Below are 12,819 nucleotides of genomic sequence, written 5' to 3'. Positions count from 1 at the left end.
AGATTCCGCAGATGGCTTCTGAATGTAAATACAGCAGGTACTGGACGGGTGCAATAGCCAGCCTACTATTGGCCATTTCAAATGGCAATAGCAGGCTGGCTATTGCACCCGTCCACTGCTTGCTGTGCCCTCCTCCCAGCATGGGGAAGAGAGTAAGGGGATCCAACCAACTAATCGATAATGAGAATTGTTGACAACTATTCTCATTGCTATATTATCGATTTTAGATGGTTGCAGCCCTATTAGGTTGTATGTTAAATCTAAAAATGTGTACTTGTCGGGTTCACTTTAATGTTTTCTTTTACCAAGCCACTTTGTATTAACTGTGATATTTCTGAAGCCTTGTAAAGGTACTTTTTGTACTTTGAAGAATTAGGCTTTATGCACAAAACCTGTTGAAAAGAATGTTACTGTCTGCAGTGTACATCAATGGTTGTGGAGAGTGGTATTAGCGGATATGAATAAGTGGAATTGTTCTGACACTTTTATGTTGGAGACCTGTTGCTTACTCGTATTTGATTTTAACCATCCAGTCAATATGCAGTGAGATAGCAATGTTAACTCCTCTGTAATGTGACATATGGTTGAGTGTTTTTAGCCACACTTGTTAACACTTTTAATCTTCTTTTTTCAGTTGTCTGATGTAAGAGATCTTGAAGATGAAGCAGGCATTGCATTTGCCAAAATGGATATTTTGGATGGAAAGCATGATGATGCCATACTAGCTTTTGAAGCCATTAAGAGTGTTGAATCGTACTGGAATCTTGCATTGGTATGTGTGTGTATAGCCAGTAAAATTATTCTGCTAGACTGCTAATTGGAGAGATGCTGTGGAATGTGCAATATAAAATGTAATTTTGTTTGCATTTGAGGTGCAACTCGAATTTGCTCTTATTTTGTTGTTCTATGACTTTGTTTAGATATACCAGAGAAAAGGAGAAGATATTGAGAATGATATGTCCTCTGAAGAGCAGGAGGAATATCGGAATTGTATGCAGAAATACAAGTCATATCTTATCAAGATTCTTGATGAGATTACTGCAGATCCATCCCTGGCAGCAAAGGTAACAGAATATTACTTTTACAGATGAGCGCTTTATGATTAGTTTTTATGTATACATAATTAGGGATGCACCGATACCACTTTTTTAAGACCGAGTAAGAGTATCGATACTTTTTTCCAAGTACTCACCGATACCAATTACTGATACTTTTTCTTAAATGGGGCAGGTCACATTTTTTCTAAAGCAATACAAAATAATGATTTTAGGTCAGTTTCTTCATATTATGAAGAACATTAAATGAATATCATGCCATTGCTAACTAAGGCTTGTATCCCCCTAGTGGGGAAAATAGATGAGCACATGGCCAGACTCCAGAACACTATATTGTATAGTGTGGCACAGCCATATCCAATTCTGCATACTTGGCTTTATATTATAATTTTTTTTATAATATAAAGCCAGGTATGCAGAATTGGATATGGCTGTGCCACACTATACAATGTTCTGGAGTCTGCACATGTGCTCATTTAATTTCCCCACTAGGGTGATACGAGCTTTAGTTAGCAATGGCAAGATCTACTTATTAATTTAATTATTTAAGGTTTTTTTTTTTGAGATATTATATAAAGTTAAACAACATTACAGGCATATATTATTTTTGTTCCATGTGCCCAGCCCCCATGCAGTGCTGGAGTACTAATGGCTAACGATTTTGTTTCTGCCAGGAGATCAGAAGCATTTAAATTACCCTTTATATCATTTTTGTCAACCAGATCTGTAACCAAAATGAACCCTATATACCAAAAAGATAAACCAGCTAACTGGCTGGTTTAAAAAGGGTTGACAGAGGATCGGGACAAGTATTCCAATTACAAAAAGAGTTTATTAGATAAAATATCAGTTTTGGACATAAATATCATATCACTAACTGGTTTTAAAAAAAATAACAAAAAAAGCATGACATACAATTATAAATCTTCAGGTATGCAGATCTGTTTGTATAATGTGCTCTCATTCATATATGCTAATCAGCTGACGCCAAAGGATAATACGTTCCATATAACATATTATCCTTTGGTGTCCGCTGGTATCTGAAATACACGTATTAATCTCCATTGGGAAAAACATGGAAGTTACATAGTAGCACCTTCTTAAAAAATCATCCAATTACAACAAAAATCTGCTCTCTTGGAAAATGAACTAAAATATTCAAATGGTGGTCCTAAAGCTGCTTTGAGAGGTGTTGAATGTGAAAGTATGAAGTGTAGTCACAGCGCTAAAGGATTTTTGATAAATGTGAATTTTTTTTTTTTTAAATATATATGAAACAACCTGAATTGACAACCCTGTGAATAAGTCTTCAAAGAGACCTACCACTGTGGGTATGAAGTACCAGAAAACAGGTGTCCATTAAAGACTGGAAAAAATGCTAATGTGCAAACATTCAAAATAAAAACTGGATCCCCACTAAAATAGGTGAATAAATAATGTAACAGAATATCACAATGTAAAAACCGTAAATGTGCATTTTTTGGTTAAATTCACATCACGGATTGAACTTTTTGGAAAGACTTATGGTTTTCATTGTCTCATTTGTATTACATGCTTGATTGGTGCATATGCTTCACTGTTCTCACTGCTATTTTGCACTTTTTCACATATTTATGAATTTATTGTATGGTATGTAATAATTTTCTAGTTCACCTTTTATATACTAGATTTTACGGTTTTTACATTGTGATATTCGGTTACATTATTTATTCACCTATTTTAGTGGGGAATCTAGTTTTTATTTTGAATGTTTGCACATTAGCATTTTTTCACATTTTTTTCAGTCTTTAATGGACACCTGTTTTCTGGTACTTCATACCCACAGTGGTAGGTCTCTTTGAAGACTTATTCACAGGGTTGTCAATTCAGGTTGTTTCATATATATTTAAAAAAAATTTTTTTACATTTATCAAAAAACCTTTAGCACTGTGACTACACTTCATACTTTAAAAAATCATCCGTTTCTTTCCCCCATGGTGTCAGCTGATTAGCATATATGAATGAGAGCACATTACACAAACAGATCTGCATACCTGAAGATTTATAATTGTATGTCATGCTTTTTTGTTATTTTTGAAAACCAGTTAGTGATATGATGTTTATGTCCAAAACTGATATTTTATCTAATAAACTCTTTTTGTAATTGGAATACTTGTCCCGATCCTCTGTTAACCCTTTTTAAACTAGCCACTCTCGTTAGCTGGTTTATATTTTTGGTATGTATGGTGCTGCAGTACTAACCTGCTGTGCCGTGTCGTCTTCTCCGTCTGCTTCAGCCACTCCGTGTCACAGCCTAGTCATCTGCTCCATTCCGACCTCTTCTCCTGCTGATTGGCCGATTGGATGATGACAGGCTTCCTCACCAGACACTCCTGACTGGTGAGGAAGCCTGTCAATCATCCAATCAGCGGGAGCAGAGGACTTGGAGGAGGAGTTCGCGGCCATTTTCTTTCATTGAAGACGCGATGGGGGCCCTGTGTGCAGCTGTTTCAGGTCCCTGAAGATGGCGGACAGGTACTCGTTTTTTGTATAGTATTAGTATGAGTACTCATGCAAATACTCGGTATCGCCGCCGATACCGATGCTTATATCGGTGCATCCCTATACATAATGTATATAACTGCTTGTTTTTTGTATTCCTTGAAAAAAGCCCATAGTGTAGTCATTTATTTGTCTTTCTATTGTTTATACCGTGTTTCCCCAAAAATAAGACAGTGTCTTATATTTTTTTTTTCTACGAAAAAAGACACTAGGTCTTATTTTCGGGGTAGGTCTTATATTACAGAAACCCCTGAAGATAGTGCTAGGTCTTATTTTCGGGGTAGGTCTTATATTACAGAAACCCCTGAAGATAGTGCTAGGTCTTATTTTCGGGGTAGGTCTTATATTACAGAAACCCCTGAAGATAGTGCTAGGTCTTATTTTCGGGGTAGGTCTTATATTACAGAAACCCCTGAAGATAGTGCTAGGTCTTATTTTCGGGGTAGGTCTTATATTACAGAAACCCCTGAAGATAGTGCTAGGTCTTATTTTCGGGGTAGGTCTTATATTACAGAAACCCCTGAAGATAGTGCTAGGTCTTATTTTCGGGGTAGGTCTTATATTACAGAAACCCCTGAAGATAGTGCTAGGTCTTATTTTCGGGGTAGGTCTTACGGGGAAACACGGTAGCTGTACAAATGTCCTAAACGTACAAGTTTACCTACTGTGCTTTCTATTTAATTCTAACGGGACTATAAGGCCTTGGAAATGGCATTGTATGAAAGGTGGGGGGTTTATGTTAAATAGATAGGTGTGTGCAGATGACCTTACTCTCTGATTTACGAATCCCTGAAAACCCAAATAACAAATAGTGACCACAGATTCTTGGTTGTGTTATGGCCCACTTTCTCCCACCCACCTTCACCTTCCTGTTGGTCACCAAATGCAGTGTTCACAGGCCACCAGGAAAGCTGAGGTTGCAGGGAAGGCAGGCTAAAGTGCAACCAGGAATCTGTTATTTGTGGCCTGGGGTTAAAGGATTCCAGGATGCAAGAAAAGTGATCTGAGAATGTAAGCAGGCACCTAAGGGTGCTTACACTATGGATGACAGGGCTTCTTCTCCTGTCTACTTCCAGGTTCCATTTACACAAATATGTCATTTTTACTGTTCACTACATAGATGTAGCATGCTCATAAAAAAATACTAATTTTGGGGAAATATTCAGAGTAACAATGAATATCTGTTTGCTGTACGATTTTAGCAATATTTAGCATGTAGGGATTGACTGAGTCAGCTATTAGCAGTTATTGATCTTGGATATCTGCTTTGCTGTTGCTTGTTTATTGGAGATGCTTGAAGTGTATGTACTACAACAGTAGATGCAGACTTAAATGCAGAATAGAATTTTTAGACACTGGATCAGCCTTGCCCTGCTGTGCTGTCAACTTAAGTTAGGGAATTTATCAAAACTGGAGCAGATTTGCACTGCAACCAATCAATGTTTCGGTCTCATTTTCCAATCTTACCTGAGCAAACTGAAGATAGAAGCTGATTGGAGCAGCTGGCAATGGCAACCCGATTCTGTCTGCTCCAGTTTTGATAAATAGCCCCCAATGTATTGGGATGGTTGAAATGAAGTCAGCTAGGAAAGTGCAGGTCTTCATTGCTTTAAAGGAGAACTATGGGGTCAGTGTTTTTTCCCCATAGTTCTCCTTAGGGTAACGGGAGGACACAAACTAGCGTCCTCCCGTCACCCTAGGCTCAGTATACCGCGAGCTACAGCTCGCGGTATACTGAGGCGCCGCACCTGGAGCGGATCCCGACTTAGATGACGGGATCCGCCCAGCTGAGTGAGTTACAGCTGGCTCTGCCTATCTAGAGGCAGAGCCAGCTGTACCCGCCCCCTCCCCCGTCCGTTCCGCCAGTCAGCGTTGGCAGATCGGAGTGGGGAGAGGGGAATCCAGCCCCTCCCCCTGTCACGGCAGAGAGCCGTGACAGGATCGAGAGGTGAGTGAACGCCGGTATGTGTTTGCTCACCTCCCGATCTACTGAGCCGACCTGTGACAGTCTCATTGTCACAGGTCGGCTTAGAACTATGAGGTGAGTGGAAATCACTCATCTCATAGTTCTCCTTTTAAGCCTTACGTGTGTGTAACAAAAAAAAAATGGACTGCTTGATATAGTAGGGTTGACATATACATTTTAACTTTTTTGACGTTTGAATGCATGATAGCTGCTTTCCATTTTTGAGGAAACGGCCATTCTATTAATTGCAACTCCTTTTTAAAACAATATTCTTTTTCAATTAGAACAGTTTGTTTACATGTTCTGCTTTCCTGCAGTTGCCAGTGCCTGTTGAATCTGTTGAAGAGATTTTGGATGAAGTAAGAAGAAATCTTAATGAAGCACCTGAAAGTCGAAGCCCAAACTTCAGAGATACGCAATCCTTTATGGCTGCTTCTGGCATAAAGCATTCTACACCATCCCCATCCAAGTTTTCTCGGTCACCCAGTAAAACACCAAAGGTATACAGATTGTAGTGTGTGGGTTTTTTTTTTTTTCTGGATGTGTTTTTTTTTATAGATGGTCACAAAAACATTGATTTAAAACTATCCTTTAAAATTGTATAGATTTTGAATAGAATCCTTATATTTCATGAGCAATTCTTATTTTTTTTTGGACCTATAAGTCTTCTTCAAAGACACCACCTCGTTGGGCTGAAGATCAAAAAACTCTGATTGAGGAGCTTGTGCAACAAGTTGAAGCCTTGAAGGTAAGGAAATGGTTATGAAACAGGTTTTTTTCACCATGCTCGACACCGATGGTTGTTTGAACATAGAGTTGGTGGATATAGCTATTCTGCCTGCATGCTTGTGTGTATGTGGCTGCCTAAGTTCTTTGGCCAGAACAATTTCCCCTTCATTATTCCTTTAGACATGTTAACAATGTTATATACTTAAAATGGCAAAGTTTTGGTTACAGTTAACTTTTTGCTTGAAGGTCAGCTGCAGCTGTACTTTGTGTTGGGTCAGTTAAGTAGGCTATGCAGTGTCAGTGTAAAGATGAGATCATAGAAATCCTTGTTTACAACCAGCACCATGTGGCATTTTATTGCTTTGCAACCAGGTAGGGGGGTTTTGTGCTTCATAGCCAAGACTGCCTCTAGTAAGTATTATTATACAGGATTTATATAGCACCAACAGTTTGCACAGCGCTTTACAATATAAGGAAGACAATACAATTCAAGATGCTAAGGATGGCCCTGCCTGTAAGGGCTTACAATCTAAAAGGGAGGGGGAAGTGATGCATGAGGAGGAAGCTGTGCGGGGATGAATTGTTTGAGAAAGTGATTGTTCAGTGGTTAGGTTGAGGTGGATAGGCTTCCCTGAAGAGATGAGTCTTAAGGGATCGCCTAAAGGCAGTCAGCGTGGGAGGTAGACTGACAGGTTGGGGTAGAGAGTTCCAGAGGATGGGGGAGACTCTAATGAACTCCTGGAGGCGAGCATGGGAGGAGTTGATGAGGGAGCTGGAAAGCAGGAGGTCTTTTGAAGAGCAGAGGGCACGGTTAGGGTGATACTTTGAGACAAGGTTTGAGATATAGCCGGGGCAGACTTGTGGATGGCTTTGTAAGTGGTTAATATTTAGAATTGTATCCTTTGGGCTATTGGAAGCCAGTGTGGGGATTGACAGAGGGGGGATGCAGACACTGAGCGGTTGGTTAGGTGGATGAGTCTAGCAACTGCATTCATGATAGACTGAAGGGGGGGGATAGCCTGTGTAGAGGTAAGCCAATGAGGTGGGAGTTGCAATAGTCAAGATCAGATATAACAAGTGAGTGGATGAGTCATTTTGCGGTTTCATTGGTGAGGAAGGGGCGTATTTTGGAGATGTTACGAAGGTGAAGGTGGCAAGATTTGGATAGTGATTGGATGTGGGGAGGAAAGGTGAGGTCCGAGTCAAGGATGACACCTAGGACCTCGGCATGGGCGGAGCGAATACACGGTTTTTGACTTGCGGGTTTAGAGAAGAATGTGAAACCCCCTTGTGTAGGGGCAACATCTGTCCGGAGTAATTTGTCTGTACAATGGGTCCACACAGCCCACCATAGAACCTGCACAGCCACCTGAGAGTCTGCACTAATTGCTATTTTTCCTAGACTTTCAGATTTTATTAATAAAATCCGTAATCCAATGCAGAGGCAATTCATATTATAGAGTAGATACATTTATATAGTCTTACAGATGCAACCGGCCCTTTGAGGGCAACCATAATGCTGATGCGGCCCACTATGAAATTAAGTTAGACATCCCCTGCTCTAAAGCTTTTTCGTTTTGTGCAGTTCTGCTTTGTTTGGCATTGATGTCACTAACGCATGTGCAGTTCATCACACTTGGCATTCTGCGTGTAACTGTACGGGATGGGATCGTTTGGGCACCCTCACTGATGTGCAGCTCGAGTGAGCTTACGACAACGTACGACCGTATCCTCCCATAGGGAAGAACAGGCTGCTGCGCGTACAATAACACGCAGCACCAGTCCTTCCCAGGAACGGCCCGATACGGCCGTGCATGCTGCACGGATCTCTACAGCCCAACTCTAAGCTGTGTGAATGAGGCCTTATCGGGATAGCGTAGTCATAAATCTCTTAACATGGGCCCTCGCTCTTGCAAGTCTGTTTTACTTGCTGAGGCTCGGCTTTTTTTTGGTCCATGCATACGCAAGACTTACTGATGACTTCAATGGAGGGTGCAAGAAGGGATAGAAAAAAACAATTCTGAGAAAAACAAGCAAGATGGCTCTGACTTCAGCAACAGTACTGATCAAGTAGCCTACAGAAGCAAATTAAAGGTGGCCATACACTTTACAACCCTCGCAAGACTTGTGTCTTGCGAGGGTTGTAAAGTAATTTAAAAAACGTGCGATCTGCCCATCTTGGACAGGCAGATCATACTTGCGATCATCGCAAGCCCAGCCTGCTAAGGGACGGGCTTCCGATGACCGCAATGGTGAATGGGCAGTGTGCACTTGTGCACAACGGCCCATGCGGCAGTTATCTCACGATCATGTTACAAACCAGCTGAAAATCGTACGATTCTCATCTGGTTTTCGAACATGCTCGAAATACAAAAGTCGTGCGACCGTACAGTAGAAACGGTCACACGCTTTCCATACACTTTGCGATTTATCATACGATCACGGGATTTCCCGCGATTATCGTATGGGCGCCTTAATGGCTCAAATACAGTTCTTTATAGCCTTGGCTCTCAACTGGTGGGTTGCCACCCTGTGTTCAGTGGGTTACCGCATGCCTTCCACTTTTCTAGGTGAGAGGCTCCTCTGCCTTCCCTTAGCGCAGCACTGTCGGTTCTAACACCAAGCAGCCATTCAAAATATGCTGCCCGGTGTCAGCTTGTGGATGGAGCTATGGCCGAGAGGGAGCTCCATCCATAAGTGCATTGCTTACAGCTCCCTCGCATTGTCCTGTAGTGGTGGCTGGACTAGAGTGACGTCACATTCTGGCTCTCAGCACCTGTTCAGGGTGTGCAAGGGAGTTGTAACACCAATACACATATGGATGGAGCTCCAGCACAGCAGCCCACACTGCTCCCCAGGCTGAGGATCCACTCCAGTTCTTGTAAGATAGGGAGACTGGGTAAACGAAAAAAGAACACTATTTTTTTTTTTTTGGTGTGTGTGAGATTGTCAGTGTTTTTGAGGGCCCATTCACACTAGTACAGTATGTTAACCCCACGGTCCCGTGCAATTAACTCGGCTTACCATGTAATTGCACCTACTGTGCATTCTGGTGTGGGAGGTGTTGCATTGCCATTCATTTGAATGGCACCTAAACACACCTCCCACCCACAGTTCGATCCCCGCACCGGAATGCACGGTACTGCAATGCTATGCGTTCCAGTGTGGTGTGACTTGGGTCACGACTTATTGACCAAGGACGAATGTGCGTCCTGAGGTTACACAGTTTGAGAACCACTGCTTTAGAGTATTTAGCTGTTTGCTGAACTAAGGAAATGGGCTTCTGAGGGTTTTTTCTGCAATAGATGGTAAACTTCCACTTTTGAAGCTTTAATTGGATAGGACAGCACAGTGGATGTGCATAAAAAAAAACGTTTTGTGTTTTTCTCTGCAGAAAGAAGTACATGAACTAAGAATGAATAATTCAAATGCCAATATGTCTTCCCAACGGTGGTCAGCTGAAGGATTTGCTTCCGAAACAACAACTGATGGATACCATTTACCCCAGGGCTATTATGATGTTCCTTTGACAGGTTTGGCTTTAATTTATTTATTTTTATATATTTTTTTGACTTGTTACTGCACAGTTGTACTATTAGTAATATAACCTGTATTTTTTATAACTTTTTAATAAGTAAAATCTCTAATAGCTTTAAAGTTAAACTACACCAGTTAGACACAAGTAGAAATACAGTTTGAAAAACACGCAGAAGGTGCTGTCCAAATTGGACTCTTAACAGGGTTCTTTAAGAAGATAATATGAAAATGATGGAAAGAGCCTGCCATGGTTGACGTGTGCATCTGAAAATGCTACTTGATTTCCCAGTCCCTCTGCATAAATATTATAATTATAGTTTTATTTTTTTGTTTAACTTGGAACAAATGTGTCTGGTTTTTCTGATCTTATTTTGGGTCAATGCATTGGCATCACAGCCAGGCAGATACACAGTAAACACTGTTATCTGTAACTCCGCTAACCAGCAGTCTCATCTATCCGGCAAAACCAAAATGGGGGTCCATAATGGCAACCCCTTTTCCTATTCCAGGATAGGTTTACTTAAAATTTTAATTGCCGAAATAATATATATTTTTTTTTTTTTTAGCTATCCTAATTGTTCTCAAATGTTTGTATTCAAAAATTATTTTTAACTTTTAATTGAGCATGTAGTCCACTTCAAACTTTAACCTTTTTCTGTGATCTATACTTTAGTTTCCCTTTTTGTAGCTTGAAACCTGATTTTGCTTCCCACTCAATTAAGGACTGGGTTCCACCATCTGCTATACTTGATCAGTGAGGGGAAGGGAATCAAACTGCTAAAGGTATAAAATGTGGGCACCTCCTACCTGCAGTAGCATCCCAAACCTTTGTTATGGCCGAATTCTCAGACTTTTCTTACAGGGAAAGCTTCACCACTTCCTGATGAGGCTTTGCTGCCAGCTCCATCACTACCCAGAGGTGTCTGATCTGTGTATTTTAGAATGGCGCACTGTTTTTTGCCATGACAAGGTGATTTGGAAGGCTGCTGTTGCCATACCTGCAGTGATCTTTCTCTTGGTGACCAATATTTATTTTTTTTTTTTTAAATAGACCATCTGTTCAGATAAATTATGTACTTAGCGTAGCATAAATTGTTTGAACAACTAATAGCAAACTTTTCTAAAATGTATTTTCTCTCTCAAACATTTCAGTTTCTACAACAGCACACCCATCATACTATGTGCAATCTCCAGTTTACAATCCCCAGCAACTACTTAGACCTGTGGCAAATGTGACTCCAACTAAGGTATGTTGGTCTTTTAGTACTTGAAAGTGAAAGTCTGCCAAAACAGTTGTGGCCAGTTCACACCAATTGCGGTGTGTTCCAGAGCGGTAGCACACTAACGCACACCAATCTTCCCCCTTCGTTCTGAGGTGCGAGGGGGCGGAGCGGTGCATTGAAGTCAGTGGCACAGCAGCCTCTGAGCATCCACCCCCCCACCTGCAGTGCAATCGGACATGTGGCAAACCATTGCCTGCGTTCCGGTCCTGTGTGATCGGACTGGAACAAAGGGGGGAGTTTAGTGTAAGATTGCTGAGCGTTCCAGCGGCTACCTTCTACATCAACTTCTAAGAATGTTAAAGACGTTGTGGCAGTTGTAACACTAAGTTGCCTTTTTAATTATCTGAAGCCCCTTTTGTGAACCGTGAATCCTCCCTTATGCATGATTTCATGGCCGGTATGCAAAATGAAATGGTGGCTACAGTTCAGTTTTTTGTCCACATAGGAGATATGCTTCGCTGTCCATGTTGATCCTTCGTATCAGGTTCAGGCTCTATCTTGGGACCACCACTGGTGGTGGGCAATTTTTGGCACGCTTTGTTGCCTTAGATTTTGTTGCTTCCGCCTTTCCATGGTATCATTTTACGCCTGTGTTGCTAGGTTCATGGTGGCGAGAGTGTGAATGCTGTGGTGTAGTCCACTGACAACCCAGCGGCTGTCTGTAGGTATGGTGTTAATGATGTGCACCATTCGAACAGCCAGGGCACCAGTGTGTCCAAGATCTAATTTTCTTAGCATGCTGTGCCTTTCAGCTCTTTCCAGTTTTTCTGCAGTGGTTTGCTCCCAGCACTCCTGTGCTATGAAAATTATTTTTACTGTGATTGGGCTCGGCGGATCACTGTACAGCCATGGATGTTTCTAAACGCTGGCGTGTGGGAATTTTTTACTTTGTTCCCCACTTGTTTGTAGGTTGGTGTTTCGTGGTTCTGTAACCCTGTTGGCTTTTCCGGAGGCTGGCAGGAATAACAATCGCCAGACACAGCACGGTTCTTGGTCCAGCAGCCTGTTTGTTTACCAGGTGATATGTTGTCTGTGGGATGGAGGCTTTATTCCACCCAAGGCTTTACACAACCTCAGAAGTCTGGGATCTGGCATAGAAATTTTTGATATGAGAATCTAGGGATGCACCAATATCTAGTACCGATATTTATATTTCGGTACTCGCTGATACGAGTACTGGTACTCTGTAGCATAGAGCCGGCTTCCCGGCATCAGGGAGCCAGGCAGCGTGATTGCCCAGGAATCGGAATCCATTCTGTTTGGTCGGCTCAATGCTGATTGGCCGGGAAGCCGGCTTCCCACCCAATCGGGATCGAGGCCGGCCAAACAGATCTGACCATATGGTGACACGACCCGCAACCCTGCAGACACCTCATTCCCCTCACACATAATCCACATGATCCTTAGCAGCAGTCATTACTGTACCAGTACCTCGGCCAGCTGGGCAGAGCTCTCCCGACTCTGTCCACGTCTCTTGTGTGTACAGCGCCCACGTGATCGGCCCCCAGCCTGCTACAGTTAAATACACTCCTTTCTTTAAAGACCCCACCAATAAGCAGTTAGAAACCCTCTGTAAAACTTTTCTTCATCCCGGCTGTGTTTTTACTTTGTCTTACCATGGCTGACTGGGTCAATCCCTTCACCATGGTTCATCCCTTGATTTATAGGACACATGGAGCAAATGGCTGCAGCTTTTAAAGTCAATTTT

At 41.9% G+C, this 12,819-nt stretch overlaps 1 protein-coding gene across 1 annotated transcript in view; it reads left to right on the top strand.

Annotated features, from left to right (window-relative positions):
• The window catches only part of LOC108796698 (E3 SUMO-protein ligase RanBP2-like), a 70,595-nt gene that overhangs the window by 15,826 nt on the left and 41,950 nt on the right, over positions 1-12,819 (top strand). The window contains exons 14-19 of the mRNA XM_018568198.1: positions 635-772; positions 921-1,064; positions 5,880-6,062; positions 6,227-6,310; positions 9,686-9,824; positions 10,981-11,075. Coding sequence (XP_018423700.1) covers positions 635-772; positions 921-1,064; positions 5,880-6,062; positions 6,227-6,310; positions 9,686-9,824; positions 10,981-11,075 — 783 coding nt within the window. The remainder of the gene's footprint in view (positions 1-634; positions 773-920; positions 1,065-5,879; positions 6,063-6,226; positions 6,311-9,685; positions 9,825-10,980; positions 11,076-12,819) is intronic.

The sequence above is a fragment of the Nanorana parkeri genome, unplaced genomic scaffold (assembly GCF_000935625.1).
Source record: "Nanorana parkeri isolate BGI_ZX_2015 unplaced genomic scaffold, ASM93562v1 scaffold1153, whole genome shotgun sequence".
In the NCBI taxonomy this organism is placed as follows: Eukaryota; Metazoa; Chordata; class Amphibia; order Anura; family Dicroglossidae; genus Nanorana; species Nanorana parkeri.
The sequence above is the reverse complement of the archived record's forward strand: the minus strand, read 5'-3'. Positions and strand labels throughout refer to the sequence as shown.